The 27,785-nt window shown below is 47.1% G+C and overlaps 3 protein-coding genes across 3 annotated transcripts; 1 reads left to right on the top strand and 2 right to left on the bottom strand.

Annotated features, from left to right (window-relative positions):
• Window positions 1-6,761: 6,761 nt before the first annotated feature.
• F5891DRAFT_1201213 (uncharacterized protein) lies at window positions 6,762-8,425 on the bottom strand (the record flags this gene model as incomplete). The annotated part of the gene is made up of 7 exons (XM_041368872.1): window positions 6,762-7,139; window positions 7,188-7,420; window positions 7,473-7,812; window positions 7,865-7,897; window positions 7,946-8,040; window positions 8,095-8,169; window positions 8,230-8,425. The coding sequence occupies 7 exons, from the start codon at window positions 8,423-8,425 to the stop codon at window positions 6,762-6,764; spliced, it is 1,350 nt and encodes a 449-aa protein (XP_041216545.1).
• A 221-nt stretch (window positions 8,426-8,646) lies between these two features.
• F5891DRAFT_1228148 (uncharacterized protein) lies at window positions 8,647-9,697 on the bottom strand (the record flags this gene model as incomplete). Its single annotated transcript, XM_041369534.1, has 2 exons — window positions 8,647-9,189; window positions 9,239-9,697. 2 exons carry the CDS (start codon window positions 9,695-9,697, stop codon window positions 8,713-8,715), a joined length of 936 nt encoding a protein of 311 aa, XP_041216544.1. The 3' UTR covers window positions 8,647-8,712.
• A 405-nt stretch (window positions 9,698-10,102) lies between these two features.
• Window positions 10,103-12,831, top strand: F5891DRAFT_968870 (uncharacterized protein; the record flags this gene model as incomplete). The annotated part of the gene is made up of 5 exons (XM_041376311.1): window positions 10,103-10,255; window positions 10,306-10,608; window positions 10,641-10,991; window positions 11,172-12,396; window positions 12,449-12,831. The coding sequence occupies 5 exons, from the start codon at window positions 10,103-10,105 to the stop codon at window positions 12,829-12,831; spliced, it is 2,415 nt and encodes an 804-aa protein (XP_041216543.1).
• Between the last annotated feature and the right edge of the window lie 14,954 nt (window positions 12,832-27,785).

The raw sequence follows: 27,785 nt of genomic DNA, 5'->3' as shown, positions 1-27,785 counted from the left end.
GAGCATTTTTCCAGCAAAAATACAACAGATTTGTAGCAGTTATCAACAATATTAATGCAATCGATGATTCAAAAGAGCGTATTTGCAACGCCCAAAATCAAGATGTCCGCCAGTATACGTAAAAGTTTCAGATTCCGACGCAGAACGGAGTATTAATTCTGAGTGCGGCAATGTGCGGTTGTAAAACAACCGGGTATGTACTAGAAATTGCCATTGCCGGTCGGCCAGAATTGGTTGGGGTCAGTCCTTCAATTTTGTAATTGGGCTAGAGAACCTTGATTTTTTACTTCTAAGCCGTTAAAGACATAGTATATATGTTAGCTCACCCAACCCTTCCAGCTCCCAAACTTTGTATTGACAAGAACAATGTGCGCGCGTTACCTAACATATCACTTACAGCAGAGGTCAAGACCTCCAGCACCGCTCGGTAGGGTACTTTCTGCTTCAGTCTTGCCATTCCGCGTTTACTGCCCACCACATGTAGCCCCCAACTTGAAGTTGCGCCCTCCTGTGTCACCAGCCAATTGTAACCTCATAAAGCCTAACGCTGCCTCTATACCTTCCACACCTCGAAACCTCACGTTGATTCGCCAGAACATGACCGGTTGACCACCCAAGGCCTTCTGCCACTTCCTGCTTTCGTCCAGTCATTAGACAGATATCAGAGTGATTCTACTTGATAAACTGTGAGATGGATGATGATTTAAATAATACAAATGAACCTTATCACTCACTCAGGAAGATATCTCAACATATAAGGTAAGGAGACATGAGAAAAAATATATATCCAGGGGTGACGACGTGTCCGGCGTTGTAGGGACAATGTAGCATGAGGGAAAGAGGGCTTTGGCAGAGAAAGACGACGATGTCATATAAGGGCGTGCATGGCAGTATGACAGATCTAGTACGTGAGCTAACTTAAAGATTCGACCAATCACATCTGGACATCGATCATCAGGCACCTATGCCATTGCGATTCAATTCCCTCGACGTCAGGAGAGTTGTCTCCGTGTAGGCAGTTGTCAAATCCAGACACCAGAACCAAGGTGCCTATCAATTTTTGTCAATGCTGCGGACTCACTCACGATGCTCTCTTATCAGCCTTTCATATTCGATGATTGAACATACTGTAGCAGTTGCAAGCCCTCGGGTTGCCAGCATTTCACGGTCGTTTGCACAGCAATATTGACTCATTTGCATCAGTACCCGACTGCCTCAGGCAACGTCTACCTTACTGATATTCTTGTTCGTCTTCACACTGCCATTTCTTCCCACAGGCCAGAGGCACATGGAACATCACACACACGATGGCTGAGCTTGCTCCTCATGGAGTTCATTTGGAACCCAAGACATCCACTGGCATCAATCTAAAGTGTCGCTGGAATTGCATGGGAAATCCTGGAGAGGTTCTCGAGCGCACTCTAATGCTCTGATGATGAAATGCGATTGCTGTATGAATGTTTGTAACCACATCCATTTTTAAATAAATATCTGCGCAACACATTCATTCCCCCGCGAGCGGATGGAAATAATGCTGCTTCTGTTTCACCAAGCCATCTGTGCCAACAAGTACCACTTGGGAGTCAGTTGAAAAAAAGGATTGTGATACACGGAGGTGCAGAATGAGCAGTTCAACGTCGTATATCGTACGTGCATTGAGGTCGGACAGATAGTGGTTAGGCTGGGACTAGGGATTGGCTCGGTTCAAACGCTGGCGAGATTCCCGCCGAAGGGGCGGGAGATCTCGACATGCCAGTTGATTGAATGTCTATGAATGTTGAGATACGACGCTACTAGTGGTAGGAGCGGGTATTCGTGTACAAAATACATTAAAGAACGAGATGAATGTTGTGACGAATTATATTAATCCTGAGAATGGAGTGTGGGCGACAATGTATGAGCGAGTGAGTGTGGTGAGAACGAGTGGACCGTATGCTGCAGTGATGAAGGAAACAAAGAGCAAGAACAAAGGCTTGTCGCTCAGCTGGACGTGTGGTGCCGGTTCCTTCCAAGCGTTCAGGAACCGGGACCTTTGGCATTGTGTTGGATACACAAGGATGAGAAACAAGGTGTGGGTGGTCTGGCATCCGACACGGAGTCCCACGCCTAATGCGAGATGGAAATTTACTGAAAAAGCGCATTCTCCTCAGCTCCATCAGCAACAAAAATCTTGGGTCACTCACAAAGTCCCACAGTGTTCCGAATGCAGGAATCCCAGCCTCTTTGCAACCATGTTGGATCTCAAAGTTACCCACGTAGTTGGAAGTGATGAAGACAACCTCCGCCTGCCACTGGTCGTATACCTCCTTCAAGATCTTCATCGTGGGTGGACGACCACCACGAACTTTGGAGTCCCAAAGAAGGAGACGCTCTGGACCTATGTGCCTGTGAATGAGACCACTGATAGTTGGGCCGAATGTCTTCTCTTGATCGGAGCCTAGCAGACGCGTCAATGATATGCATATACCTGAGGTGCAGATTGTCGCACCGATCCAAATTAGATACCAGTAGGGAGATTGAATGCAAGTAGAAAGGGCAGCACCAAGACCAGTTCCAGTGCAGATTCGGATTCCACGCTTGTAAAGGGTCGATGTGTTGGAGACACCAGCGAACTGAAAAAAATTGGCAATCTAATCGGAAAATTACTTTGGTCGGTTTACCTTTAGCTCACGAGTCCAGATTTTTTTAGGCGGGTCGTTGACCAGTCCCTTCGTGAAATCGCCTTGCACACCACAGATAAGGTAGTGATGCTTTGCATGGGTACCCTCGCTGCAAAGAGTTAGTAGTATCGCACGACGATGACACTAAATACTTACGAGATGATACCGAAAGCGTGATATTCCTTGACAGCCGAGCGACTGATGCGAGCAAGCAGACCCTGTTGCATACCACGCTCGAAGCGCAGAACAGCGACTTTCGGAGAGGGAAGTTCGACGTCTACGTCGACGTGTCGCGTACACATCCAAGGCAGAACAATGCTGAAACCGCTGTCACCAACCCAATTGAGAAGCCAGGCAAAGTAGTACTTACAAGATGGACATTCCGACCGTGTACCAGAAAGCTTGCTGTTGGACGACGTATCTTCCGACGTGGTCGAACTTTCCGTCCGCAGTGTCATAGGCATTGGTCACGATAGTGTATACCCCTTCAAAAATTAGTACGGTCGTGAGCTTCTCTACGTTATGGTTGGACGTACAGGTCATGCACAAGGAAGTCCATCCGAAGAAACGGTGATTCAGCTCGAATGCGCTGGGTGCCGACGTCAAAAGGCGGCGATGAACGACCGAAGAGAATGCTCACTTGTGGTGCGTGTTACGGACCCACGGAAGACCAGCACAGAGGGTGACAAACAGCATGACCGAGGTGATCACCCCGAAGGCAAGTATGGAGTCGTTAAACATATACTTCATCTTGAATTGATGCACGACCATGAGGACTATCCAAGCTACGCCGGAGATTGCACATCCGCTGTGGATACCACCAAGATGCTGTAAAGTGGAGGTACACGCAAGGCGGAACCATAGATGAGTCCACTATAATAGAAAACACATCAACGCCGATTGAAAATGTTAAAAATGCATGGCACAGACCTTAGCGAAGAAGGTGTTGACGAACAAATACAAGCAACGGCCGAATATCTCGTTGCGCACAAGAATTGCAACGTTCAAATTACCAAGGACCAGAGCACCAGGATATCTTGCGGCGTATGGCCATTTTCCAGCAATCGCAAAGCCAATTCCAATGAAATTGACTACGAACACGACGGTGAAAAAACGCCTTAATGAATCAGAAGGGTGAGCCATTGGACCACATGTGTTGTCATATAATACCATACCTATACGCATTGTACCAGATGACCCAGAGGACCCACAAGGGCGTACTCTTCTTTGCTGATTTGGCAGGGGCTGGCGGTGGCTTCGCGACGTCTGGGAGAGTAACCGGCACATCTTTCTCAAGAGACTGCACTGCAAATACCTCGATGTCTACTGCCTTCTTCTCGTCCTTGGTGGGATCGGTAAGCTGGGGAGAGTGGACTTCTAGTGTCCCTTTCTCTGCATCATTGTAAGCCAAAGCAGACATCGCGTCACGAAGAGAGACTACCCGCTATGCGTAGAGAGAATAAGCCTGAAGTTTTAGGTATTCGGGTTGAGTCCTTTTATGGTCTCGAGACCGACGCAGGTGTCCTTTCCATAAATTTCCCAAGGTAACTTGTGAAAAAGATAATCGAGCCTGTGGATCTATGCTCTTCCGTTATATAATCGTATCAGGTAATGTAAAACTCCGAACCGAGCATAAATTGGTGTGATTAAATTGATTGCTTTAGATTGTTAGGGCCGCTTGCCTCAGTCAGTTGGTGTTGCTGCCGAGAGTTCACGACACAGTGCCAGTGAGACTGGGAGTCTAGCTAGAGATATTGAACACGTACTGGATGCTAGAGTCATTTGAGGTACAATTATTCTGATCTGGGCCAGTGGCGCATGTCCGTATTACTATCGCTGATAACTGAAGCCTAGTGTTGCCGCGGATGGACCAGGCAAATTAAGGTAAAAGATCGACACAGCCTGAATTCGGCACTAACGAGTTGAAACGAAGTGTACTTACCTCCGAGTCTTCGCCTCACGATACGGATGCGTATCTGAGAGTGATACCGACAGCTCGTCCAGCCAATGAGAAACTAGTAGTTCTGTATGCCGCTGCCGACAAGTGACTAGCAGATATACTAGTAGTTATCAAATCATGAGCACATCCTCACAGCATTCACAATGAACAGATCGCATCCTACTCGGCGATGTGTTGCAATATGAAGCCGAAGCGAACATGTTGAGTAGAGTCTGGGATATTTTCATTGTAAAAGCTGCAACCGGTGGTGTCCGGGCTGTGTTCGTTCAGGGTTTGAAGTCGTCCGCCAAGGAATCGGCCCAAGTAAGGTCTGAATGATAACAGTGCGAGAGCGCAGGCCGTATACATTTTGAGAAAATTGCCGAACGGTTTAACTGTTGTTGGCTTGCGTTATCTAAGAATTCTAAGAATCTAAGAAGTAAAGTACGACGGTTTTCGGAAACGTTCGCGCGCTCGCGTGGCTTTCGCGTATTTCGCGTATTTCGCTTACCTCGCTTAAACCTGTTTTTGGAAATCTCGCGTGGTTTTCTCGCGTGGCTTTCGAGCGCCGACTCACTTGCCCATTAGAGCAGCGCACTACGCAATACAAGTATTTTCCTTATTGTAATGTAATTGTTTATGTTACATGCATACAGTAAATAATAAAATTGAAAATGGAACAACATGATATAATTTTGCAGACAGGGGGACAACAAATATATGTGGTGACAGGAAATGAATGAGAAAAGGTTGTGAAAAAATAAATAAAAAATAGAGAAAGTAGAGACTTGACAACTGGAGAACAGGAGATAGTGAGGAGACAGGAAAATTGGGAATGGGAAACAGGGAGAATGGGAGGAGATAGGAGAACAGAAGATGGGGAGGATGGGAAAATGGGAAACAGGGAAACAGGGAGATCGGGAGGATGGGAGATGGGAAACAGAGAGATCAGGAGGTCGGGAGATGGGAAACAGAGAGATCAGGAGGTCGGGAGATGGGAAACAGAGAGATTGGGAAGATGGGAGATGGGAGATGGGAGACGGGAGACGGGAGACGGGAGACGGGAGACGGGAGATGGGAGACGGGAGACAGGAGACGGGAGACAGGAGATGGGAGATGGGAGACGGGAGACAGGAGACAGGAGACAGGAGACAGGAGACAGGAGACGGGAGACGGGAGACGGGAGACGGGAGACGGGAGACAGGAGACAGGAGACAGGAGACGGGAGACGGGAGACGGGAGACGGGAGACGGGAGACAGGAGACAGGAGACAGGAGACGGGAGACAGGAGACAGGAGACAGGAGACAGGAGACAGGAGACAGGAGACAGGAGACAGGAGTAGGAAGTAGGGAGTAGGGAGTAGGGAGTAGGGAGTAGGGATTAGCATGGGTATACCCCATGGTAACATTTTTTCCAATCACATATATTACCATTTGAAGGCACATGTACAACTTCAAAATTTTATACTGATCCATCACTCCTATGGTAATCAATTTGGAGGTATATTCCCAGGGGTACAGGGGTCTTCAGATCCAAACCCCTACCCCTACCCTCAAGGGTTTCCCATACCCCTGCTGATCCCTAGATGGGAAGCAGGGAAAAATGGGAAAACAAATACATTCAATGATACTGTTACATATTTTGTATTTTTATATTGGTCAAAATCCTGCTCAAAGAACATAGCACTGACTGATTGTATGTAGTACTATGTACTTTTATGTGGTGTGATAGATTGTACTTTGAGTTTTTTTGAAAAGCTGCTCATAAATATATTTCAAAATCATTCAAAATGCACAATTTATTAGGATGCAGCCTGAGGCCAGGAAGCCAAAGGAGGGCGTAGCCCTCCTTGGCTTCCTGTGACGAAGGAACAACACTCATTTTTCTCCCCTGAAGGAGCGCGTAGCGCTCCTTCGATTTGTGCCGAAGGCACAACGGGCGTGAGCTCGTAATAATTTATTGTGCATACATCTAAAAAGCCGAGTTGGTCGACGCTCGCTCTAAAGTGCTTTTGAGCATTTCATTTTTGGACTAGCTCAGGTTTGCGTTCGTAAAGCATACTTTTAGTTATATTACACCCTGAGCCGGTAATATCAGGCAATTTATGCAAAGATGCGTTATCAAGATTATCGAAAACAATCATTGTATTGATCTATGTTATCTACTCGTATAGTAAATCATCATCATCATCAGCCTCAATATTAGTGCGCATCTGCGATGGTCCAACTTCGAGCATATCAAGCTTAAAACTTTCCAGTGCCTTTTTATCTTCTCCATCAAGACCATCGAGGACGGCGATGACCTCAACGAATTTGTTGTAATGGACCAGACCTGTGAAGGGATCAATGGATGGCATCGGCATCCGTTGTTCCTGCAGTACACAGTAAACAGCCGCTACGGCAATCGCGATGATGTAGTTGATCTTCGTGAGGGGGGATTCGCCAAGGAAGGTTTCGTGTCGAAGATACCAAATGAACCGGATCACGACGTGCTTGATGAACGAATGGTCGAAATGACTGTGAACATGTATGTTACCATCCTAATTGAAAATTAGACATTTCATTGCACCGAAAATGAATGCGCATACCGGATCAAAATGATGCGAGTGCATGACCGTCAACGAGCCTGTACGGGTAAGTGTCGTAGCTATATGCACCCGGTATTGAGTTGGTGTCCGTTCCGTATATCCACTCGGGCGGTATAGCTCGTACGCATGAGGTACACCGCTGCGAGCAATGTCGATAATTTTGCCGCGTGCATTTGTAAGTGCTTGGGATACAGAACGATATTGTTCTTTAGTGACTAGGGAATTGAATGAAACTATAAAGCCTGTTAGCAGCATGTAATGGATGAATCTAATAAAAAAACTCACCGGTCGACGAGAAAATTCTTGGGACTGCATCTAAAATGGCTTTCTTGATGAGGCGTTTCCGATCTGCTGCAGTTTGCGACATCGCATACTTCGTGAAAAGCCAACCAACAACCCCATGTTTCGCCTTGCATACGATTTGTTGACGGACCTCTTTTGTAGGCGTAATGTCTTGAGGCTGTGACGACGACGACGGCTCCATCACAGAAGGCCCAGCGCGCACTTCGATGGCGACAGGGCTTTGCGCATCAGAACTCACCAGAGTTCGTGGAACCGCATATGGTGTTGAGGGCATTGACACCTGCCGGGTCACACGTCGTACGGTCCTTGCAGGCCCTGTAGTCTAGAGTCAAATGCGTCAGCAGGGTGCATCCAACAAATGAATCGATACTCACATGCACTACATCGGATGAAGGTATCTCACCTCTCTGCATTGTTGTTAGATCAGTTGGCTTGTATGCCGGCACTAGATGTACTCCGCGATCTGGCGCATGCCCAGTCCATCGCGACATGGGCAGGTCTGCATCTGTGTAGGGATCTGACCTCAAAGCGTCTGTCAGCGTCTGTCTACCTGGAATTGATGCTGTTAGCATTGAGGCATCATTGAGTGTGATCGGCGACCTACCAGCCTGACCATACAATGCGTCTATGTCAAAGTTGCCGTCGTCCCCAAGGGTAAAGTGTGGCGGTATTGAACCAGCTTAAGTGTCGGGCGTGTCTTCGTCAGCATCGAGAGTCCGCAGTTTCATAATTCACTCACAATGGCTCCCTTGCCCACCTCCACCTCGATCATACGTATCGAACATATTGTCGGGCATTCGTAGTCGTTCTGAGGGAATGTTGAGCTGATCGTTGGCTGGCTGTCCCGACGGATTAAGCCCTGATCCCCGAGATGGTTTTGGGACGGTAGCCTTGCTTTTGCACTTGGTATTGGTACCGCGTCCAGTACCTTGCATTTGGCGAGCAGAATTAGTAGAGGGGAACGAGCAAGTCAGATACGATTGTAGTAGGGGAAGGAAACAATCAAGTCATCAGTTATCGATGTAACGGGCACTTTGATTCTGGTATGCAGGTAATAACACGTACAAACTGTACAAGCTGTACAAAACGAAAGATCATAAGTGACGGGAAAAATTGATGAAACAGCGAAACGGCAAAGAAGCAGGGCTATCTACTAGATATGAAATCAGCGCGGGAGATCAGCCGTCACATGCGCATGTACATACCACGTTTGGAGATCTTATCAGGCCTCGAGGTCCGAGAAATCATCTAAATCATCCTCATCTTCTACGACCGAGAGCACGTTTAAGGGCGATTTGCTGGTAGATTCACTTGTGGATGCCGAGAATATATCATCGGAACGTTTTCCTAAGATCTTTGAGACTTGTTGTGCCTGAGTAGATAGAGATCGGAGGATCTCGCATTCGTCATCGTAGACAGCTTGAAGGTAGTTGGTATCGTCTGCAACTTCTGTCAGGTTACGGGAAGAAAACCACTCTCTCATTTTCTCCAACTTGGCATCCTCTAACCCCAGGAACCGTTTACTCTCGACATGGAGTGCTTCAAGGAATGCTGTATAGCGCTCGGCCTCTTCAATCTCCCATGTTGTCGTCAACAGACGTTGGCGCGCAGTCTCACGGGAAGCCAGCTTCGCTTTGTATGCCTTGTACAGAGTTGCGAGGCTCAATTGTGACAAGCCTCTCTCCGCTAGTTGTTCATTCTTGCAATAATTAACATGAGAATGAATGAACGATTGTAAGAAAAAATACCTGTTCAGTTTCTTCGGGAGTGAATTCTGGTTGGCGTACCCTCCCTGTTACACGAGCTGCAAACCGAAGCTCTAGTGGAGCTGGGTGGAGAGGGTATGGCTGATGTTTCCTGGACATTCGTTCCCGCAGGTACTGTGCACGAGGGGAAGCACCTGGAGGTGGAGTATCAGAATGCCTAAAGAATAGGCTCTCTTTGCCATCTGGAGGGCTCGGCACTTCATCCATAAAGGGGAGAGAACGGTGTGACCCAGTTGGAGAAAGCACAGAGATCATCGATTCGGGGGATTTGTCTGAGTTTATCTGCTTGGACAGAACGTGAATTCCGGATGATGATAAGCCTTTATATTTGGCGAGGTCATATGTTGATGATTCGACAAGAGTTCCACCGCTAGAAGCTCCGCTAGAATTAGAGGGACTGCTTGATCGAGGGGGGGAGCATGGAGGAGAGGATGTATTCATCATCCAGAAGTCGAGTATTACTGAGTACTTTGCTAATGATTCTGAGCAAATGCGCAGGTCAGCGGAGTTTCAAAGACTTGAAGATTATTTGCAGTGTGCTGCCAGAGTGTATACAACTTTATACCGCAAAGCAAAGCTTACAATGTGCGTACAATTTTTGCTCAACGAACAGACATACCTTCATACTTTGACAGGCTTTGTCCCAACTGTCAAGGAGCCTTTCCAACGATTGAATTAATCACAGCCCATCTCAATTCTCAGTCTACTTGCTGGCCATCCGATGCACGTCCACAAGAATTGCCTCTCCCTCCTGCATTTTGTCAAGGTAACCATCCGACTGGCTATATACCCGCTACTGGTCGTTGTCATCCACACTCTGGATACATTTTCGGAACTGGCAAAAACATGCTCGATAAGCTGGAAGACGACGAGTATGCATATCGGCGTAAGGAAAACACTTACTACCCTTTTCATGACGAAGCCGAATGGCAATTGGGGAAGTTCTTGGTCGAAAATCTTACTCAAACTCAGATCGCCAAGTTCTTGAAGCTGACATGGGTAACCGTGAACTTAAGCTCCTACCTTCAAGTCTGATCCTATGCCCACAGTTTGACACTCGTGAAAGACCATCTTTCACTTCGAAGGATCAACTCATAGGCTGGATGGATACGCTACCCTGCTTCACGGAGTGGAAAGTCTCTCAAATCACATTCACCGGTTACAAGACATCTCAGCCTATAGAGCTCATTTGGCGCGATGCGTTAGATGTGGTCAAGCAACTTTTCAGCGATCCAACTTTTGCTAATCATATGACATTTGACCCACATGTCGTCCAAGCTGGAGATCAGCGCGAATATGGAGATTATATGAGCGCTGACATGGCATGGAAAATTCAGGTATATTTGCTGTCAGTCTACTGGTCGTAATTTGATGGATTTTCTAGGATCATCTTCCTATGGGCGCAACTCAAGTCCCAATCATATTAGGTTCCGATAAAACTCCTGTAACACAAGTCACCGGTGGGCTTGAGATGCATCCGGTCTTCATCACCATCGGCAATATCGACTCCGAAGTTCGCTCTAAGGCAACGTTACGAGCTTGGCGCTGTGTAGGCTATATGCCCATTGTCAAGTTCAAAGTGCATCCGGACTATCAGACAATCCTACAGGCACGACTATGGCACAAATGTATGGATCTCATTTTAGCCAATCTCAAGGCCACAGCAGCAGAAGGCTGTTTCATGTCGGATCCCTTCCGATATATTTGTTATGTCTTTACACCTCTCATTGCTCATGTATGCGACCTGCCAGAGGCCAGTATGATCGCTGCAACTAGTAAAAGTGCATCCCCTCTGACCATGGCAACACAAAAGGAATTCGGTGATGGCACACTCCACCCCCCTCGTACTGGCCGGCATACGCTACAACTCATTGTCGACATATCCAAAACAATTGATCCTTGGGACCTGGACAAGTTCCAGAAAGCGGCTAAAGCCGTCTATCTTTCCGGAGTTCATATGCCATTTTGGCGTGATTGGAAGTACGCCTGTCCGTCTGTCTTCCTTGCTGCTGAAATCCTCCATACTTGCCATAAGTTTTTCTTTGATCATCCGCTCAATTGGGTCAAGGAGGCCGTGGGCAAGCATGAGCTCGATGCCCGCTTCGCCATTCAGCATAAACGTGTCGGGACACGCCACTTTGCGAAAGGTGTCACCCACATTAAGCAAATGACCGGGCGTGAGCACAGAGATATCCAACGCACTATTGTCGCGTCAATCGCAGGGGCCACTCCACCCAGATTCATTCGTGCAATTCGTGCCCTCATAGACTTCATCTACCTCGCACAAAATCCAGTTCATTCACCTGACTCACTGAAGTCCATGGCACAGGCACTTGCGGATTTCCACTCCTTCAAGGATGCCATCGTTGATGCTGAGGCAAGGAGGGGGAAGAACGGTGCGAAAGAAGATTTTTTCATCCCTAAACTCGAGCTACTGCAAAGCTTTTGCGGGACGGTGGAGAGACTGGGCTCCCTGATGCAGTTTTCAGCTGATGTGACGGAGCGCTTGCTCATCACACACTGTAAGGATCTGTTCAGTCGGACAAGTCGGCAAAGCAAAGATTTTGCATTGCAGTGTGTGCGGATCCTGAACCGGCAAGAAGCGATGGAGATCTTTGACCTGTTTGCGCTGTTGCATTCTCGCGGCGCATCACTAGTCAATGCTATACACGCCGAGGATGAAGATGTCATAACCACCAACCCTGCGCTCTCCTGGGTTTCCCGAGTTCTCCCTGACGAAGCGAAGTCCGTCCATGGTCCTCGACCTGTCCGCAACCACTTCCTCAAAGGCATTCTCTCTGGAGATGCACTCACCGCCTTTCAACTGAATGTAACACCGGATTACAAATCTCTGTCCCCAGTTGAGATTCGCACAAAATACTCGCTCCCTGACTTTGATATCATGCTCACCGATTTCATGCATCGTTCATCCCAGTCCATGGGCGAGCATAGCCTCTGGGACGGCAAATATGGGCGCCTCTCTACGTGGAACAAATTCCGACTACAGCTTCGCTCAGCATTCCAGCCACGAATCATAATGCCAAGCAGAGTGATACAAGCTTACCCACCTAGTGAGGATTTCCCCTTCGGCAACTGTGATACAGTTCTCATTGAAACCATGAGAGATGATGGCCAAACGAGTATGTATGTTTTTGTACTGGTTTTTAGTACTGATTTTATCACTTCTTCCAGGCAGTCGCGTCGCACAGGTCCGACTGGTTTTCCAGCCAATAATTCGACGAGGATCCAACTTAGACCTTCCAACATACCTTTCTACTCCGCTTCTTTACGTCCAATACTTCCACTTTATCGCCTCTCCTGACGAACAACCCGAACTTTCAATGTGGACCGTGGAGCGTTCGTACGTTCAAGATAATACTGGTAATCGTTATAGGCAGGGCGCTGTGGTGCAAATTACAGACGTAACACACGCTATTGAACTCATACCATGTTTCGGCGAGAAAGTGGCCAGTGATATTTCGTCGGCCACTTGTTTGGAACGCCACGAGCGTTTCTTTTTGAACAACTTTGCGGACAAAGAGAGCTACCATACATTTAGTACTGAATTTGCGTAGACCGTGGCTAGATTAGCATGATCAATTGTATTGACTATTGCTATCGCATCTTATCACCGAAAGATAATCAGGCTTGAGTTTTATCAGCCAGATGCTAGTGCGTTATATTGGTGTTCAGCATCTCCACCAATCGCATGAGTGCGCTACTGAAGTCGTAAGCGTTCGTAAGTGTCCGTAACGCGCGTAAGTTAAGCGTTCATTTCAGTGGTTTTGCAGATGCTAGTAGACAACCGACAGGGAAAAGGCTGCATTAGTGATAGTAGCGGGTTGTGCTCAGCGTGAGAGCGGGCGGAAATATGTACGCACAGAAGTCGCCGTGATGTGTAGTGCCAGTGGCGTTCTCGTTTTCAGTCTAGTCTTCGGGTTCTGGGCAATGTGGCATCGTCGTGGCCTCGCCGAACTTTCCCTCTAGTCTTATATCTGGATAGCAGGATAGTGAAAGAGGTGGTGGATGGTGTCGATTAAGATATGCCAATAGGCCCTTCGGCGTTATTAGTGATAGGTCCGCGCGATCGGCGCTAATGGTACTGTGATCCCACGTGACTCTTCATAAGTGACAGACTACTGTACTAAGTACTATCAGGGAAACGTAATTCACTACAGAGTGCTACAGAGCACTCATGTAGCATTCTGTAGCGCAATCTAACCCGCTGATGGCAAGTTCTTCTAGGCTGCAAGCAAGAGCCCATCTGGAGTCTTGTTGAGAGGGCGACGTATTATAGTCCAGAGTCCGTTCTCGGCTGAATAAGAAGGCTGGGTCCGTGGCCTCGCGGGAGTTCCGAGAGTTCGAAACTTCATTCCGTTGGTCACTGAACCATCCATGACAGTGATGATCCTGGGCTTTTTTTCGGACCTCCGCGCCGCTCTAGCATTGAACTTTGGCCACCTTCATTTTGCATGCTAGATTATCCTCGGCCTGACTCTTGTCCTTGATAGCTTACGGCGTAGCAACAAGTTCTCCTTCTGCATAATACGAACCCAGCACTTCTGCGATGTGCATACTAACATAATCCTTTGATTGGTTTTGTCTACGGGGACTTAAAGTCTTAAGACTTCCTGCTTTAGCAAAGGTGAAACGACCAAGCGGTGATGTTTCATGTTCGAGTGCTCCGAGGCACTCCCAGAGAAAGGCTTCGTGGCTTCAAGAACTGAACGACTCCCGTGCTTTTGGTACGACCTCTCCTCTGGCTACAACTTCCTCACAACGATTCCGAATTTCCAAGCGTTGGTCTTCGATTTCGTTTGTAGACACCACCAGACCTTCCCCAGGGTAAGGGATTCCAGCTCCCGTGGCCCACCTGACATACAACACTCATATATTGCGATATTAGAGCACGCAATCCGCCTTCCTTCTCCCGCGGGTCGCGCGAAATTTCGGTACTACAAGCCAGCAGGATTCGTCTCCACATGGCAATTTTGTGTTGGTTTGGAGTTACAGAGAGTGCCGCCGAACTCAGGCTATCGCATATCACTAGGGATATACTTACTTTTCATTTCAGTTGCCTGAGCTCTGGTGCTCGGCAAAATATATTTTGACTTCTGAATACCCCACATGCACGCATGCGGCATTATGATATTATGATGCTATCTATGGCTTCACTTGAAGAAAGATGGTGTCGTTGAACGTTTCTGAAAGAAAGGGTGAGCAAGATCTAGATAAGCCCAAGATAACTGTTTCGAAATTTCCATCAACTTAGATCTATTCAGGTCCTAGACTTGTCCTAGACCTATGATTTCCAAGCTTGTGGGAGTGTCGAACCCGACATGGTTTTATACCCCCCGCAGTGCCACGAAAAAGCTTCGAGATAACTGTTTTTAAGTTTTTAATCGACCTGTTAGATCTGTTCAGTTATTAATCCAGCTTTAGGTGTATCGAATGGCCTACGTGGCTTTGTGCTCCCCATCATTTGAAGCTGGCAAGCGTATATTCAATGACTGTGACGTACTGGCCATGGAAGTCGCACGACATACAATTTCGTGTTTCCCTGCGCCACTGGCAGATGTGGCAGGACTTACTATGACTGGTTACTCATAGTAGATGAGTTTATTTTGCATCCCTCCCAATGGCTTTCACTCTAGAGCAATTAATCGCTAGCCAGTAGTATCATGATAATGATATATACGAGTCACTTAATTAGCAGTCAGGGTACGCCGAGTGCCAGTAATCACGTACCACGTGAACTGACCGCTGGCAGCATACATAGGTTTCTTTAATTAGCAGTAGTACCCTCAAGGTTATGAAACCGAGAGGGTATTAGCCAAAAAGACTCACTGCCCCTATCCCTTCTCCTCGGACAATTCCAAGTCGCAGAGTTCTTCTCTTTGTACCTGAGGACCAATTTGAAACTAGAACACATCTTATGTCGGGAGCTGCATACCAGAGGAAACGAGTTATCTGCGACCAAGCGCAAAAAGCTGAAAGCCTGGCTGACGTGGCCGGCAAAGCTTCCGGGACCCGGACTGAGATGGTTCTCTTGTTTTCCGTATTAGTAATGTTTACTGCTACCACGTAATATAGTATGCCATAGATACTCTCGATGGCGCATCTTGGTATTTATTCAGCTCACCTTCGTTCCATATTACAAACAACCCATCGTCTCCGATTCAAAAATCATCGCGCTCTCACTATGGCTGCTCATGATTGGCAGAGAGTTGAGAACCACGCGAACGTCCCTGCTTACACATTTTTCACCAAACCGATAGAGAAGTCCCAACTTGATGAACGGGAGTACAGGTTGATCAAGCTCGACAATGGTCTCTTAGCCTTGTTGATTCAAGATGCAAAAGCCGATATCGCTGCCGCAAGCTTAGATGTGGCAGTTGGTCACCTGTCAGACCCAGTGAGTGCGTTTCTCCGAGGATTGAAGACATCGTATGGTGTATCTACATTGTCACGAAGGGATGCTAGTTCTAGTATCTTTCATTGTTCTGAGTGATGAGGATTGGAACCCTTACTAACGGAAAGCTTCATAGGATGATATCCCTGGCCTTGCCCACTTTTGCGAGCACTTGTTATTCATGGTATGAGTCTTTCTTGTCACAGGTCCTGGCTGATGGCTGAACAACATTTATTATAGGGTACTGAACAATTTCCGAAAGAAAACGAGTACTCCGAGGTGTGTGTCATGGTCCACCCAGCGACATTTAACTGACTTGCTCTGAATTCAGTACCTTTCCAAGAACAACGGCCATTCTAATGCCTATACAGCACCGGCAAACACCAACTACTTTTTCCGTGTCGCTACCTCGGCGCTCCCTGGAGCATTAGCGCGTTTCTCCGCGTTTTTCCACTGCCCTCTCTTTGCGCCCTCATGTACCACGCGGGAAATGAATGCAGTCGACTCGGAGCATTCTAAGAACCATCAGGCAGATCCATGGCGCATTTTCCAGCTGAACAAACATCTTACCAAGGAAGGTCATCCGTGGAGCAAGTTTGGCAGTGGCAATCGCGAGACGTTAAGTGCCGCCGGGAGAACATTCAAGGCGGAAAGTAAGCTAAACGGGAATGGGATAAAGAATGGGACACATACCGCCACGGGTAGCAGTGCGCCAGTATCGCCAGTATCATCTAATGGGAGTTTAGCGTCCTCACCGCTCCCTTCGCGTATTCCATCACCAGCCCCGTCCAATATATCTACGAGCAGCGAGAACGAACCAGACGGCGGTGTCGTCGGGCGTGAGACCCGCAGACGGTTAGTTGAGTGGTGGAATAGAGAATATTGTGCAGGCAGAATGCGACTTTGTATTGTTGGGAAAGGTACGTTGCTGTTTCTGTTACGAGCAAATACTTTGTCACCTCGACTGTAGAGCCGCTCGACACGTTGGCTGACATGGTCTCGACCTTGTTTACACCTATCAAGAACCGAGAGCAGGATCCACTGCCCGTAATTCCCGATCATCCATTTGGCCCGAACGAAATGGGAGTAAGTTCGTGTCTTATTGCTGGTAATATGGTTTATTAATATAGCTTATTAGACCTTAGTTTCCGTCCAGACTGTCAAGGCCTTCCACGCTATTGAGATCTCATTTCCTCTAGTATGGCAGTCCCCGCTTTGGCGGTACAAGCCTGCACATTTTATTTCACACTTTACTGGTCACGAAGGTCCTGGTTCGCTTTTTTCGTACATCAAAAGCAAGGGGTGGGCGACGTCACTCAACTCGGGTCCTCAATCCCTCGCACGAGGCTTCGAAATGTTCAAATTCACCATTCATTTGACCAAGCTTGGTTTCGAGAACTACCAATCGGTGGCCCTTGCGACATACAAATACCTTTCCCTCTTGCGGTCCTCTGCATTCCCGAAGTGGTATCAATCGGAGCTTGTCAAAATTGCGCGCACGAGATTCCAATTTGCCACGAAGGAGAATGCGGAGGGCTATGCAGTTTCGCTTTCCGAGAGATTGGGCAAGCCCGTTCCCCCTGAATTATTACTGCGCGGGGCGGTCATCCCATGTGAATGGAATCCTGAGGACGGAGAGCGAGAAGTTCGTGAAATATTGGAAGAGATGCGTATCACAAAGGGTAGGGCAGTGCTCATGGCGAAGAAAGAGGAACTCGAGCGCATTTCAAAGAATGAACACTGGGAGCACGAGAAATGGTATGGTACGGGGTACAGAGTAGAGCGGTGGGACCCATCATTCGTTGAACAGGCAAGTCAGGTTCCATTGCGGTATTCATCCGACTCGTTGACAAACCGGTAACTAGGCTGAAGGACCCAATGATATCGTGGAGCTGTACCTACCAGGCCCGAACGAATTCATACCCACCAATTTAGAAGTGGAGAAACGTGACGTCCTTGAGGTATGCTATATATAACTAACGCATACCGATGTCTCCAACTCTGACCGTGATTGGTCGCTTACAGCCGGCTAAACGACCTCAACTTATCAAACAGACGCCAATGGGGTCCGTGTGGCACAAGAAAGATGACCAATTCTGGCTTCCAAAGGCGTCGCTCGTACTGGAACTTCGTAGGTATGCACTTTAGATCACCAGAATTCTGGGGGCTGTGGACTAATTATCAATGTAGTCCGGTTGCAGGCTCATCTCCACGCGCCGACACTATGACACGGTGAGCTGCTTTGCAACCCACCTGTTTGATCTGACGATAATTTTAATCCAGGCTTTTTGCTGATCTTGTAAATGATTCGCTACAGGAATTTGCATATGACGCAGAACTTGCCGGACTTGTCTTCCACAGTGGTTCACACCACCTTGGGCTGATGATCACTCTAGATGGTTACAATGAAAAGTTGTCTGTCCTTGCTCGCCGCGTTTTGGAGACTGTAAGAAATCTACAAGTCCGCGAGGACAGATTAGCAGTCACCAAAGAAAAGGTTATTGCTTCGTGTCATGTTTCCCCGATGCAAGTGGGCTTACTATGGTCAACTAGGTTAAGCGCGATTGGGAAAATTTCTTCATGGATCAGGGTTACCGATTATCGGACTATTATACACAATACATGCTCACTCATAACACTTGGACTATTGCAGACAAGCTGCAGGAGATCTCTAGTGAGTAGCTATAGCATCAATATTTTTGAAGTGGACTAATTCAACACCACAACTATGACAGGCGTCACGGAGGACGAGTTGCAGAGACACATCGACGACTTTTTAGCGCGCCTGAGCATTGAGATGTTAGTAACTGGCAATATGCACAAAGACGTACGCATTTTCTCGCTGGCAACCGTGATCGTAATCAAACATGAGTTTAGGAAGCCATTGGTTTATCAGAGATGGCGGAAAACATCCTAAACACTTCCCCAATATCAGTGGACGAGACCGCTCAACGCGCGCTCATCCTGCCAGAAGGCATGTTTAGCTCGTCATGCAGCAAGGGTGCGATTAATCTTTACTTTGACAGGCTCCGATTTTATCTGGAAGTCGCATATACCCAACCCCAACGATCCCAATTCATCTCTGACTTATTATCTTCAACTTGGAAGTTCTACTGATGCCCGCTTGCGTACGACTGCCTTGCTCCTCATACATATGATGTCAGAGCCAGCTTTCGACACTCTCCGAACAAAGGAACAGCTTGGTTATATTGTCTTTTGTTCAGAACTGAAACTGTCTGGAGCATCGCTTCTGGGGCTGCGATTGGTGGTGCAAAGCGAACGAAATCCTGCCTACCTGGAGCAGAGAGTGGAAGCATTCCTGGACACTATGAAGAGTAAGATCGAAGATATGGAACCTGTTGATTTCGAGCAGTTCAAAACTGGCCTACAGCAAAAGTGGACTGAAGTCATCAAGGACTTGAAGAAGGAGCGCGCAATTTTTTGGGAGCACATCGATTCAGGGTATCTGGACTTCCTAAGACGTGTGTTTCATTTATTTTCGTTTCCTATTATTTCCACCTAATAAGGATCTAGGCTACAGTGATTCGGACCTGCTGACAGACATTACCAAGCACGACGTCCTAGAACTGTTTCTCGCTCGCGTTCATCCCTTGGGTGTTAGAAGGTCTAAACTATCCGTCCAATTACAGTCCCAAAAGCCACGGCCACCGCGAATCAGCGCTACAGCCACCAAGGCCTTCGAAGCTTTGGTCAGAGCTGAAACCACACTCGCCGACCCTTCAGGGTGGAAAGAGGAAATGGCTGACGAGAATCCCTTTGCGACGCAGTTTGCAAAATACTGGCAAGACGCACTCAGCGGGTTCGACAATTATCAGGAGTTGATGAAGAAAATCCCCGGGTTGATGATGCAGTACCCAGATGATGATGAAGTACAACACATTCGGACCGAAGGGGTGACTTTCGTTGAAAATGTTAAAGACTTTAAATCAGCCCTTGAAGTTACAGAGCTTCCGGAGCCCTTGGTGGAATGGGGAGACCTACCCCTCGCCAAGCTTTAGATGTCGTCGATGTTACTCTTTTACTTTGTTGTCATGTACTAATGTGTATTTCCTGCTTCACGGTGCTTCATATGACGATTCTAACATTACGGGAGGTTCCTCAGGTGTGAATGTCGTACTTTGAGGCATTGAAGTATGTTTGGTACGGATTCTACCCATTCTGCAACCTTACCAGGGCGTACAGGCCACTCTGACCGAACTATCTAGATATTCTGAATCAAGGGGAACATCTCCTCGATGACGGTTATGTATACACTCGAAGATGAATGTGTTTAGCGAATGTAGAGTCGACGGTGTTGGAATACGCCTTTGCAAATGACCTATTAGAACAAAACAAATTTCACACGCTGCAAACATTGTACATGTAAGATTGGAACGCATGACTCGGTTGAAATGAAATGTTGACAAGAGTATTAGGGACGCTCACGGTTACACCTGGGTGCACCCGCACACCCTTGGCAGCGCTTTCCTCCTTACTTACACTGGCGGAGGATTCTGCATTGAGCTGATGTTACTCCTCTTCAAGTGGGGCCGAATACCGTCGAATCCACTCATCAGCCAATGTCAAATATACGAACATCAACATTAGAATGGCCTATATACATGAACATATGTATCAACAGCGCAAAGATACTGGTGCTTGGATCAGACATGACTATGATATCAATACGACTTGTGAGCTCGATGATAGATTGCAACTCCTTCAGTCCATCAATACTGTGTGAAACAAGAAGGTGCGCAAAAATAGCAAGACAAGATATCCGATTGAGAATAGTGTATCGACTTAGAAAAAAAAGACAGTGTACCTATTTGGACGAAAGATTCGAGTAAGGTCTGGCGTCCGATACATCCAGACGCAAAAATTACTGAAAAAGCACATTCTCCTCAGCTCCATCAGCAAGAAATGTCTGGGTCACTCACAAAGTCCCACAGTGTTCCGAATGCAGGAATCCCAGCCTCTTTGCAACCATGTTGGATCTCAAAGTTACCCACATAGTTGGACGTGATGAAGACAACCTCCGCCTGCCACTGGTCGTATACCTCCTTCAAGATCTTCATCGTGGGTGGACGACCACCACGGACTTTGGAGTCCCAAAGAAGGAGACGCTCTGGACCGATGTACCTGTGAATGAGACCACTAATGGTTGGGCCGAATGTCTTCTCTTGATCGGAGCCTAGCAGACGCGTCAATGATGTGCATATGCCTGAGGTTCAGATTGTCGCACCGATCCAAATGAGGTACCAGTAGGGAGATTGAATGCAAGTAGAAAGGGCAGCACCAAGACCAGTTCCAGTGCAGATACGAATTCCACGCTTGTAAAGGGTCGATGTGTTGGAGACACCAGCGAACTGAAAAAAATTGGCAATCTAATCGGAAAATTACTTTGGTCGGTTTACCTTCAGCTCATGAGTCCAGATTTTTCTCGGCGGGTCGCTGACCAGTCTCTTAGTGAAATCGCCTTGCACACCGCAGATCAGGTAGTGATGCTTTGCATGGGTACCCTCGCTGCAAAGAGTTAGCAGTATCGCACGACGACGGCACTAAAAACTTACGAGATGATACCGAAAGCGTGATATTCCTTGACAGCCGAGCGACTGATGCGAGCAAGCAGACCCTGTTGCATACCACGCTCGAAGCGCAGAACAGCGACTTTCGGAGAGGGAAGTTCGACGTCGACGTCGACGTGTCGCGTGCACATCCAAGGCAGAACAATGCTGAAACCGCTGTCACCAACCCAATGGAGAAGTCAGGCAAAGTAGTACTTACAAGATGGACATTCCGACCGTGTACCAGAAAGCTTGCTGTTGGACGACGTATCTTCCGACGTGGTCGAACTTTCCGTCTGCAGTGTCATAGGCATTGGTCACGATGGTGTATACCCCTTCAAAAATTAGTATGGTCGTGAGCTTCTCTACGTTATGGTTGGACGTACAGGTCATGCACAAGGAAGTCCATCCGAAGAGACGGTGATTCAGCTCGAATACGCTGGGTACCGACGTCAAAAGGCGGCGATGAACGACCGAAGAGAATGCTCACTTGTGGTGCGTGTTACGGACCCACGGAAGACCAGCACAGAGGGTGACGAACAGCATGACCGAGGTGATCACCCCGAAGGCAAGTATGGAGTCGTTAAACATATACTTCGTCTTGAATTGATGCACGACCATGAGGACTATCCAAGCTACGCCGGAGATTGCACATCCGCTGTGGATACCACCGAGATGCTGCAAAGAAACGTCAGTTCCCTGAAATCACCACGTGGAGTTCAAAGCGACCTGCAAAGTGGAGGTACACGCAAGGCGGAACCATAGAGGGGTCCACTATAATAGAAAACACATCAACGCCGATTAAAAATGTTAAAAATGCATGGCACAGACCTTAGCGAAGAAGGTGTTGACGAACAAATACAAGCAACGGCCGAATATCTCGTTGCGCACAAGAATTGCAACGTTCAAATTACCAAGGACCAGAGCACCAGGATATCTTGCGGCGTATGGCCATTTTCCAGCAATCGCAAAGCCAATTCCAATGAAATTGACTACGAACACGACGGCGAAAAAGCGCCTGAATGAATCAGAAGGGTGAGCATTGGACCACATGTGTTGTCGTATAATACCATACCTGTAAGTATTGTACCAGATGACCCAGAGGACCCACACGGGCGTACTCTTCTTTGTTGATTTGGCAGGGGCTGGCGACGGCTTGGCGACAACATGGAGAGTAACTGGCACATCTTTCTCAAGAGACTGCACTGCGAATACCTCTCTGTCTGCGGCCTTCTTCTTGTGCTTGACGAGATCGGTGAGCTGAGGAGAATGAATATCTAATGTCCCTTTCGAGGCAGACATCACGTGACCCCAAATCGCCAACGTTGTGCGTGGAAGCCTGAGGCCTAAGGCCTAGACATTAAGTTCCTTTTATCATCTCGAGATTGCGGGTCTGCTTTCCATCACTTTTAAAATGAGGTAACTTGTAAGAAAGACTAACTACTATGCTCTTTCCGTGATAATTCGTCACAGCCCTCCGGGCCATCCAGGACCCGTTATCTATTTTACTATTTCTTCCCCTCCGAGTCTTATCTCTTGTCAACGTGTACTGCAGTCCAACTTACGAACACAATATTTAATTATTTAATAGGCCTGGTCAAATCTAAATTTCGGCCGCCCTCTCTTACGGCGGTCCACCTTTCCTGGTTTGACCGCTAACGCGTTGGTGTATACACCAATTCCTAGTAGACCTTTCCATGCAGGCTCCCTCATTCCTAAATTTTCCCCTAAATTAAAGTCTTTTGAATATGCCAATATAACATATCTCATTAGTACCAAAAGTCCTGCATGCAAAATCGCTTGAATAAATTACTCAAAGTTTGCCCGAGTAAAACAGGCGCCTGGTGGACTATGAATAAAAGGTTTAGGTAGCTAAACTAGTGTACTAACTATATACAGCGAGGATGAGGATAAAGATACTTGGCAATAAAATTCAGATTGGCGTACTAGAACGTCTCGCGGGTAGTGGCCAAGTCAGGAAAGGTTTAGTGAGACCTCAGGGTCCGCGTAAGTAATTTACGAGTCGAATTGACATTGTCATTTCAGAATGGACCAGGCCTTTTAGGATGGTCTTCCCATTGTGCCACGAATGCCGGTGTCCAAACTGTGTTTACTCAGGGTTGTTCTTCGGAACCGAGCAAGGTTCGAATGATAACAGGGTGCGAGAGTGCAGGCCGTATACATTTTGAGAAAATTGCTGAACGGTTTATAGTTGGCTTGCATTCAAGTTTTATTCTGTATATGAAGTAACTTGATGAAAGCTGGTAGACATCTGACCGGGAAGAGATTGCATTAGTGATAGTACGCCGGGACGGGTTGGGGTATACGAGAGCTCAGCGCTCAGCCTGAAAGCGTGCGGCAATCCATACAGAAGTTTCTATGCACCGCAGTGACACGCTGTGGGATTTTCTCGGTTTCAGTCTAGTTTTCCCGAAATAGATGACCCCAGACTCGTAGTACTCAACATGTTCGCTTCAGCTGTAATGTTACAGCCGCATCGCCGAGTGGTAAACCTCAGCAGTCCTGTTATGTAGAGATGCTAGCAATGTATAATCAATTTTGTACTTCCATTGAGAAACAAAGGGAAATATCTCCTGGGCCACTGTGCCGGGGGGCTATTTGCGGCGGGGTACTATGTCATATATTGCAAATTTACACACCTCTTGACAACATCCATTTTTTTGGTTACGGCTTGCTGTGTATATCTCCAGAGCATTCGAGTCGATGCGTATGCATTGTAATAGACAACTTCATTTAAACTGCGTCGAGAGTCGCATGTTACGGTCACAAAGCGACTTATGAATTTGTACATTCAGAATTCGAGCGCAGTGCGCCTACGCCGTATCTGCGAAAGTGTTTTGTTTCATTGAACATAGGAGCATAAAATTCCCTGACTTATCTACAGACTCGCTATCAACAGCATAAAAAGCAACGCAGCGATAGCTAAACCTCCTACCAAAATCTGCGGATCCGGAAACGAAGCTTCAAGCGAAAGATGCCTGAATATTAATGTTCACTGACTGAACTAGCAGATACTGGAGCGCACCTATCAAGCCGATCATTCAACGAAAAAAAGAGCTCAAAGCTGCACGCACGTCAACCATGAGGTACGATAACGCCAGTCTAGTGACATGGATCAAAAGGTTCTTGAAAATCTTTGTAGTGTTTAAACACGAGGAGGATGTGGAATCCCATCATTAACGAGACTGCCGAGTTCACCGAGTCATCAAAGGGCGTTCAATGTCACTTCGGTTTCCCGCTAGTAAGTTGATCGATGATGAATTGCACAAGGTAATAGAGAGCTCTGAAGTGCCGCATACCACAGTATAAGCACGTTCATAGCCTCACTGATAAACCTGAATATCGTGCTAAGTGAGACTACTTGATGGTTTAAGAGGAAGCACCATAACGGACATAAGCCCGGAAATGCCACCGCAAACAATGGATACAATGTATCGGAAACGCACTGGATAATACTGAAGAAACTGCAAAGAAAGCGATGCAAGACAAGCGAAAGAACGAAATGCCGGAGCCAAGAACAGCATGCTACTTTTTCCTCGCATTGGCTTGTCTCGCAGCTGGAGCAGGTTGCGGCTGCGTGGGGAGTCCATAGTTCTTCGCACGACGGAAAAGGAGGACATGTGGCTCTGGGGCTAATTACTTCTTGTCAGGGAATGGCATCCTTGACTTCATTTGAAATGACTACTTGCCATGTACTTCATAGTGCTCCCAGCCGAGGCTCTGAGTAATGCCGATCCCTCTCCACTCCGCTTCCGATAGTAGACGAAGAGTGCCTACTTTGTCGTCAAAGAACTCTTTCGGAACAAGTTTGAGTAGCGGTTTCGGTAGGATGACGTGACGGTATTCATAAAAGTCATCAGAGTAGCGATCAGAATAGTGGATCCTGTATGTCAAAATTAGCCACATGAGCGTATCGTAACAGAAGAAACATTACGGCTAACTTTTCGATATACTCCTCAATCTTGCTGGCAAGTTGGCGATCAGCCATTGAGAAAAAAGGGTATTGAACAGAGAATGAGTTCTAGAAACACGTCTATGAGATAAGTACAACGTTGATCGAGATTCGAGAAAGAGTGTTGTGTGACAGACGTGACAAGATTTGATTTCTGTCCACACGTGCAGTCGCGTTCGTGACATGTCACGCGTAGCTCTCTTGCATCGTATCCATCAACATTGATATCACTAGTACTATCGGCTTAATGCAACAATCTCGCAGGTGGCCTCTGATACACCAGGCATCGGGGATGCTTCCGCCACAGTACGCCATAAATTCCCTTGTATCGACGATACTTACGCTGACGTCGTACTACACTAGACAACACCAACACTATTACGATGATTTTGCTAGGTCTGGGGACGAATTTGGTGAGTATATGCGCCCAAATATTCTTCGAGGATATTATATTTTTTAGACTCTTCTCCGTCTCCACCGGAACGCATCCACAACCGTGCTCGCGCCTTTGCAAGTCATCCGCCAACCAGCCATGCATATTACTCAGGTGCTGCACAACCTTATTGGGAAGACTATAGAAGCGTTACTCCCGAATACGCACCAAGCCCTGCCAATTATACTGTTGTGCAGACCCAGAATCAGGCCCACCATGATGTTCCACAGAGAATTCGTCAGTCTTTTCATGTGCATCGTCGTCCTTTGTTATAATCAACATGGATCCATCTTAGACCACCCATACCAGTACTCTGGAGAAACTCACTATGGAAACTCGAATAAAATTACAAACAACTTCGAGTCTAGTTACGGCATCTTGTGTAATGATAGGCCTGGTGGTCATACGCAACAGAAACCCCAACCAGCGCGGTTGCGCCCTGTTTCCGAACTTCGTAGGAATATTCACCGTTGCCTACTGCTAGTCTCTAACCTTAACTTGGTGGGACAGCGGATATATTTCGCAGCATCTTCAAGTTTGGTGTTTTCAACGCTATTCAGTCGACCTGCTTTGATGCAGTAAGATTTATGAAGCTTCATTCAAATTTCTTCACACTTGATTTTTTTTAGGTACTTCACTCGAATGAGAATATGGTGCGTTATTCTTATCACTTGAGATGTCTCTAAACAGGCGTGTAGGTTATTAGCGGTAGGTGTGGTCATTCTTCTCGACGTACTTCGGGCTTAGCTAGTGTGTAGCGCCCACTGGAAGTGGCAAGACTGTTATTTTTGAATTGAGCATTATCCGCATGGTCACCGATCCTTCGAGCACAAACGAAGCCACTAAATGCGTCTATGTCGCCCCAACCAAGGTAAAGTTGTGTTACTCTTGCACCCACTTGAAGCCGGTTTACAAGTTGATACAGGCCCTCTGTACGGAAAAATACAAGGAATGGAACGCCAAATTTGGCAGTCTGGGGATACCCAGTATGTAATGTATTGTAGTTCAGATATGACGCTCGTTCTAAGAGTTAGGTTGTGAGCTTACGGGCGACACTGTAGTCTTTGGCAAGGGCGTGTGGGGTGATGCCAAGAACGCTAGAATCATGTAAGTCTAACCATCGTATTGTTTGACGATTCTGATGTGTAACCTCGTCTACAAAAGTGTTACTACAGCAAGTTTCCAGTCTGCTCATGGTTTGAAAACACTGCTTACAATATCTCAGGCCGAGAAGTGGGATAGTCTCACAAGGAATTGGTAAAACATTTTGTTGTGACAGTAGCATACGCTCATCCTCATTTCAGGGATGACCATAGTCGTATATTATCTCAGATCAAACTTTTTCTTGTGGACGAGGTGAGTCTGTTATCGAGATTGCCCCGCTAGAAAATATTTAAGGGTCGGTCAGGTCCACATCCTCAACGAATCTCGCGGCAGCACCCTAGAAGTCGTTGTCTCTCGCATGAAGGCAAGAGGATCTGATGTTAGATTCCTTCTTGTATCGGCAACAGTCCCGAACATCGAAGATGTTGCAAGCTGGATTGGGAGCAATCATGCGTCTAGTGATCATCCCGGTCAAATATTTCAGGTAATCAAATCAAGGCTCGTTTGGTCTTATAGTTCACGCTAATGAACAATACAGTTTGGTGACGAATATCGGCCCTGTAAACTCACTCGGTTTGTTTATGGCGTGGTCAAGCCGAAAGGTCAGAATGACTTCGCATATGCGCATACTCTTGATACCCGCCTATTCGCCATTTTACAACAACACGCCGTTGACAAACCAATCCTCGTATTCTGTCCGACGAGAAAAGGTACGACATCGCGATTACTAGTCACATCTACTACTATCAGGCATTCTGTAGGGACCATCACAACTGCCAGGCAATTGGCTAAAGAATATGAAGAAACCATGAAGGCGAAACAGCTGCTCCCGTGGAGCATGCCCTTGCAGTGAGCGATAAGACATTAAACAAGACAAGATATTCATGAATGGTTAGGATTGATCAGACTTTTCAGGACAAAGATCTCGCTCGTGAGCACTGCACGGTAGGAAATATTGTTACTGGTACTCATCACTTGTAGCTCTGGCTGCTTTGGGAATCGGCGTGCATCATGCTGGACTCACTATCGACGACAGGAAG

The sequence above is a fragment of the Suillus fuscotomentosus genome (assembly GCF_016647785.1).
Source record: "Suillus fuscotomentosus strain FC203 chromosome Unknown F5891scaffold_283, whole genome shotgun sequence".
NCBI classification, from domain to species: Eukaryota; Fungi; Basidiomycota; class Agaricomycetes; order Boletales; family Suillaceae; genus Suillus; species Suillus fuscotomentosus.
This window is presented reverse-complemented; position numbering and strand designations above follow the sequence as displayed.